This window comes from Guillardia theta (genome assembly GCF_000315625.1).
Source record: "Guillardia theta CCMP2712 unplaced genomic scaffold GUITHscaffold_77, whole genome shotgun sequence".
In the NCBI taxonomy this organism is placed as follows: domain Eukaryota; class Cryptophyceae; order Pyrenomonadales; family Geminigeraceae; genus Guillardia; species Guillardia theta.
Genome location: NW_005434597.1, coordinates 84204 through 90473, shown reverse-complemented (window position 1 = coordinate 90473; position 6270 = coordinate 84204). Strand labels below are relative to the sequence as shown.

Genomic DNA, 6270 nt, shown 5'->3' with positions numbered 1-6270 from the left:
GAGGAGGAGGAGGAAGTGGAAAGGAAGTGGAAGAAGATGGTGGTGGTGGTGGTGGTGGTGGTGGTGATGGTGATGATGATGTTCTTGTTGAAAGAAGGGGATCAAGTTGAGTCCTGGTGTCCTCCGTCTCTGATCTCCTCCCCTTCGTTCCATGTTGGCGTTACTCTTCTATGACGTGAGAGGAACGACATGTCGACTGATCTTTCGCAGATCGTCTGAGTTCTGAGCGGAGGCGATGCCGCATGCCTGCCAGCGGTGCGGGGTGAGCAGCAGCCGGAATGAAGACATGTAAGTTGCTCGTGAAGCTGCCCTTCAGGTACCAGTGGCCTCAGGACCAACTCAAGTCAACGTTTGTGTGAGTCTCGACCTCTCAGCTTCGACCCCCTTTTACTCCACTCTCTCCTCTCCTTCCTCCTACCTCCCCCCCATGCTCTGTCGTGCTGCATGTCAGCTTCTCATCTTCATCTCCTTCCCCTCCTCGGCTGTCGCTCTCCCTGACTCTCTTGCAGTCGGTCTGTCTCTTTGTCTCCTCGCCTTCCTCTGACTCTTGTGCCGCTTTCTCCTCCTCCCTCGCATCCTCAGGGGGTAAGCATGCTCTCTTGCTGCTGCTGCTTCTCACTCTCTTTCTTCTCCCGCGCTCCTCTCTTCTTCTCGCTCGCAGGACGTGAGTCTCTTGACCTCTCCTCGCTTCCCCTCACTTCTCACAGTACCCATGGTGGAGCTGCTGCATGTGTGCCGCAGAGATGGGATGGGGCGGATGGGAGGAACGAGCATGCCAGCATTGCAGGCTGAAGGTGACGGGGGAGGACGCGACGATGGAGGAGGAGCAGGAGCAGGAGCAGGAGCAGGTGACGCGGACGACAACAAGAGGTCAAGCAAGGCAGGAGGCGCACGGCCTCTATCAGAGCCATGAGATAGTGAACGTATAGGAAAGAGTTAGAGGGAGAGAGGAGGGGGAGGGGGAGATGAAGTGAGGAGAGGGGAGGGAAGGTTGATGTGCTACAGATTGGAGGTGGGAGGACTAGGAGGAGTAGAAGGAGGAGTAGGAGGAGCTGATCCATAAGTTGGTTCACTTCACTGCAAATAAGACAACCTCTACCTAGCAAGGGTCTCTCACCGCATGCTCGCTATCGGCGAGCGCTGCGTTTCTCTCCTCGCGCCTCAGCTTACATCACTCCCTCGATGCGGTCCTCCACGTCCTGGTAGAGCTCGCGCAGGCGGTCGAGGTTCTCCTCTGACGTGTCCCAGTAGCCTCGCCCGTTGGCCTCGAGAAAGGTCGTGATCATGTCACGGAAGGCGTTGGGGTTCGTCTCAAGCAGCCGCTGCCGCATGCTCTCGTCCTTGATGAAAACGTCGTTGGCGTCCTCGTAGATAAAGTTGTCAACCTCCCCAGCTGTAGCCGACCAGCCCATGGTGTTGCGCAGGCGCTTCGTGATCTCGCGAGCGCCCTCGTAGCCGCTGTTGAGCATGCCCTCGTAGAACTTGGGGTTGAGCAACTTCGTGCGCGCGTCCAACCTGACGGTCTCAGAGAGCGTGCGAACCTGAAGGAGAGTTAGAGCAGGAGCAGATATGTGAGAGAGGAGGAGAGAGAGAGAGCAAGGGGAAGAGATATGTACCTGAGCGTTAGCAGTGGTGGTATCGGCGATGAAGGACGTGGGCTTCCTGCCGTCCTTGCGGAGGCCCTGGACGACCTTGGTGGGGTCGGAGTCGAAGTAGTGGGAAACGTCGGTGAGGGAGATCTCAGACGAGTCCAAGTTCTGGAAGGTGCAGTCCACCTTGCTCAGGGAGCTCTTGAACACTTCCTGCGCCTGCTCCATCATGCCCGGCTTGTCCGCGTTGAACGCGTAGCCCTTGCGGGAGAGGAACTGCTCCTGCAGCTGCTGCTCTCCCTCCCATCCTCCGTTCTCGATCGCAAGACCCACGTTGGCACTGTAGCTGCCCGCAGCGTTGGAGAAGACGCGGGTAGCAGCGTCACGGAGGGAGATGCCGAGCTCCTCGGCCTGCTCCTTGGCGTGCTTGCGGACGAAGTTCATCTCGAGAGGCTCGTCAGCCTCTGCCGCCATCTTGACGCCGCGGTCGAGCAGATTCATCTGGTTGATGAAGAGGTCGCGGAAGACGCCCGAGCAGGAGACGACCACGTCGACGCGGGGCCTGCCGAGCTCCTCGAGGGGGATGAGCTCGAGCTTGTTCACGCGGCCAAGGGAGTCGGGGACGGGGCGGACGCCGACGAGCTGGAGGACCTGAGCAAGAGACTCGCCGTAGGTCTTGATGTTGTCGGTACCCCACAGGGTGAAGGCGATGGACTCAGGGTACTTCCCCCGTTGTCAGCCGCGAGCCTCTCCAGCAGACGGTCAACAACGACCTTGGCGCAGTCAACGGCGGCGCTGGTGGGGATGGACTGAGGGTCGAGAGCGTGCATGTTCTTGCCGGTAGGAAGCACGTCGGGGTTGCGGATTGGGTCACCTCCGGGCCCAGGAAGGATGTACTTGCCGTCGAGAGCGCCGACGAGGCCTCCGAGCTCGTTGTCGGCCACCACCTGCTGAAGGCAGAACTCGAGGTACTTGAAGAGCGGCGCCATGGCAGAGTCCTCGACCTGGAAGCCCTTGGCCGAGAGAGCCTTCTTCCATGGGGTACCACCGGTCATGGAGTCGAAGACCGAGGCCATGGGGTTCACTGCCTCCACCCGTCCGTTGATGTTGGTCGAGCGCTTGACGAGAGCCCTGACGGCCTCCCTGACGGCCTCGGTGATCTCCTGGTTGAGAGACACGTCGGCGAGGACGTTGTTGTTGTTGTTGCGGTAGATGTCCTCGATGTCCCTCCCGCGGCTCTCAGCGATGATGCGAGGAAGCGACTTGATTCCGTCCTCCGGGCGATCGATGGACGCGATGTTGACCAGTGTTGCCACTGACTCCTCGGCGGTGGGGGGGACGCCGACGGTGTGGAGGCCGCAGGGGAGGAGACGAGACTCGATCTCCATAAGCCTGCGGTAGACGGCGCCGACAACTTTGTCGCGCTTGTCGAGGGTGAACTCCTTGGCGTCCTCCTCCTCGGTTGGCAGGTCCGTGATGTCCTTGTCAAGGTTGCACGTGCGGGCGGAGGCGACGATGGAGTTGACAATGCTGGGGCCCCTCGCCTCGTTCTCGCGAAGACCCTGGTAGGAGGAGACGAGCTCTCCGAGCTCCTTGAGCCCCTTGTAGAGCCCGGCGTTCTCGGCAGGAGGAGTGAGGTAGGAGATGGTGGCAGCGTAGCTTCTTCTCTTGGCGATGGTCGCCTCCGAGGGGTTGTTGGCCGCGTAGTAGTAGATGTTGGGCATGGAGTTGATCAGACGGTCGGGGTAGCAGGAGCCAGACATGCCAACCTGCTTGCCGGGCATGAACTCGAGCGATCCGTGGGTACCGAAGTGAAGAACGGCATCAGCCCCGAAGACACGCTCGAGGTAGGTGTGGTAGGCGGCGAAGCCGTGGTGGGGGGAGGCGCTCTTGGAGAAGAGGAGACGCATGGGGTCACCCTCATAGCCGAAGGAAGGCTGAACGCCGATGAAGACGTTGCCGAACTTCTTGCCGTACACGAGGAGGTTCTGACCGTCCGAGTTGAGCTGGCCAGGAGGCTTGCCCCAGTTCTCCTCGAGCTCGGCAGCGTAGGGAGTGAGCTCCTTGTACTCATCGACGGACATGCGGTACTCGACGTTGAGGTAGGGGGAGCCAACACGCGCCTCCTTATCATTAAGAACGGCATCGATGAGCTCCGTAGACGACTTGGGGAAGTCGCCGAGGTTGTAGCCCTGACGGATGAGCTCCTGACCGACGGCGAAGATGGAGGAGAAGACGTCGAGGTAGGCGGCGGTGCCGACGTTACCCTTGTCGGGAGGGAAGGAGAAGATCGAGATGGCAAGCTTCTTGTCCTTGTTCTTCTTGATCCTCAGGTTGGCCCACTTGATCGCACGCTCAGCGAGCAGGGAGATGCGGTCAGGGAGGGGGACAGTGCGTCCGGTGAGGCCGTCGCGTCCTCCGTAGATAATGGGCTCGATGGCTCCATCGATCTCAGGGAGGGAGACCTGGAGGGCAACCTGGATGGGATGAAGTCCGAGCTCGGACGCCTTCCACTCCTCGAAGGACTGGAAGACCAGAGGAACAGCACAGAGGTAGGGGCGGTTGAGCTTCGACAGAGTCTCGACCGCCTTGTCGTGGTCCTGGGACGCGGGTCCTCCGACGAGGGCGAAGCCGGTGAGGTTGATGACGGAGTCAGGGACGACAGCGCCGTTGGTGAAGAACTGATCAACCGGGCCCGAGAAGTCGAGGCCTCCTGAGTAGATGCACATGACGCGGCAACCGCGGGCCTCGAGCTCCTGGATGAGGGAGGTGTAGTGGCACTCGTCCTTGGTGTTGATGTGCGACTTCTGAAGGATCACTCCCACGGTCGGGGCCTTCTTGGGGTCGATGCCTACAGAGTTTGCGTGCTCCTCGTTGTACCACCTGTTGTACTCGGTCGAGTCCTCGAAGACCTTGGGAGCAAGGGGATGCCAGATGCCGACGTCGGGGAGGAGGACAGGAGAGGCGATCTCTTCCTCCTTCACCATCTTGCCGTCATAGACATAGGTGTTGGCCATGTTGAGAAGCATCGACTCCAAGTTCTCGGGGGATCCTCCGAGCCAGTACTGGAACGAGAGCATGAAGGACCTCGCGTCCTGCGCCTTGTCGGACGGCAGGAACTTGAGCACCTTGGGGAGGGTGCGGAGGAGCTTGAGCATAGAGCCCTCGAAAGAGGCTCCGTCCTCCTAGGAGGCCATCAGATGCGAAGAAGGAGGAGGGCCAAGTCTTACCTTCCTCTTCTTCTTCATGAACTCACCGATGACGGACTTCGACTGTCCCATCTGAGCCATGGTGAAGGTTCCGACCTGCGTCCCGTTAGAACAGCTAGGAGACGGCGGCAGAGCCTGACCTTGTTCAAGCGCATCACGTCGGGCATGGACGGGAAGATGAGGACAGCATCGAGCTTCTCCCTGAGAGGCTTCACAACCTCGACGACCTTCTCGGCGAGCTCTTGCACGAAGATGAGCGAGCCGATGAAGATGTTCGCCGACTCAACGTCCCGCTTGAACGCCTCGAGGGTCTCCGGGTTGCGGAGCTCCTCAAGAAGGTATCCGACAGCCTCCACGCACATGTTTGGCTGCCGAAGCGTCAGTTCCAGCGAGTGAGTACGGTATGGATCACCTGAGCAGCATTGATGCGCTTGCAGGCGACAGTCATGGAGGACTGGTACTGAGACTCGAGAACGACGTAGACGACCTTGAACTTCTTGCGGCCGTTGACGTTCTCAGGAACAACACGACGATCCTCCGGGTTGGAGTTACTGCAAGCCAGTCAGCTCAATGCACCCCTCCTCTTCAAAGTCGGACTCACGTGAAGAAGCCACCGGCTCCTCCTGAAGTAGAGATTCTTGCTTCATCGCTGATCGCCATCTGCAGCGATCGCACAGCATTGTTCCGCAGACGAAGGAAGTTAGGGACTCCAGAGACGGCGGATGACTTGGCAGCACGGAGTTGGATGGAACGGCCGTTCACATAGGAAGGGGTGAAAGCTTGTGCGCATGGAAGGAGAAGCGCCAGCACAGCTGCGAGCTGACACGTTGCGACCCTCATCTTCGTCCTCCTCTACCCCGAGGACTAGACGCAAGCTGGATCACTGACGAACAGCTGACCTGAAAACTTCGCATCAACAAGGAGACACCAACAAAAGGATTCAACTTCAAGCAAGCACACATGCCTCAATCACGGCTGCAGCTAACTTTCCAATCTCATAGATTCTTGCTAGGATGTAATGCTACAATTGTGACGTCTCTCCCAACACATCTGAGCTGTTACGCTCATGGCCTAGCTGTTGTCTGTGACTCCTTGCCTTACCACATCTCAAGACCTAAACTCGCAGTCAACCATGTGAATTGAGCTTTTGACCTACAAACTTTCCAACCTAAAAAACCTTTTTTGCAGATTATGATCCTGTTTCGAGCAACTGGGCTAGGTAGCTCATGAGCAAGGGTTTCTCCCTCAACCACGAGCATAACAATGAAGAGTGTGAGGGAAACGGCTTCCTGCAGAGAAGAAAAGCCTCCTCTGTGCAAACAGCTGCCTGCAGGCACGAGGAGCCTCCTCAACCTCAACTTCAACCTCTGCCTCTGCCTCTGCCTCTCCTTCGCCCTCTGCCTCTGCCTGCTTCTGCCTCTGCCCCTGCTTCTGCCTCTCCTTCTGCCTCTGCCTCTGCCTCTGCCTCTGCC

At 58.9% G+C, this 6270-nt stretch overlaps 1 protein-coding gene across 1 annotated transcript; it reads right to left on the bottom strand.

The window, feature by feature from the left end:
• Window positions 1–1054: 1054 nt before the first annotated feature.
• CHLH (H subunit of Mg chelatase) lies at window positions 1055–5699 on the bottom strand. Its single transcript, XM_005826127.1, has 7 exons — window positions 5400–5699; window positions 5211–5349; window positions 4939–5166; window positions 4820–4894; window positions 2363–4774; window positions 1617–2312; window positions 1055–1541 (listed from the first exon to the last, which is right to left on the bottom strand). Exons 1-7 carry the CDS (start codon window positions 5636–5638, stop codon window positions 1167–1169), a joined length of 4164 nt encoding a protein of 1387 aa, XP_005826184.1. The 5' UTR covers window positions 5639–5699; the 3' UTR covers window positions 1055–1166.
• Window positions 5700–6270: the final 571 nt, after the last annotated feature.

What these genes read in the sequence shown, in the direction of transcription:
- CHLH (XM_005826127.1), bottom strand. Translation starts at nt 5,638, where the DNA reads ATGAGGGTCGCAACGTGTCAGCTCGCAGCTGTGCTGGCGCTTCTCCTT. An exon ending in AGCGCATCAATGCTGCTCAG is followed by an intron (nt 5,167 to 5,210) that starts GTGATCCATACC and finishes ACGCTTCGGCAG; the next exon opens with CCAAACATGTGCGTGGAGGC. An exon ending in CCGCCGTTGACTGCGCCAAG is followed by an intron (nt 2,313 to 2,362) that starts GTCGTTGTTGAC and finishes CAACGGGGGAAG; the next exon opens with TACCCTGAGTCCATCGCCTT.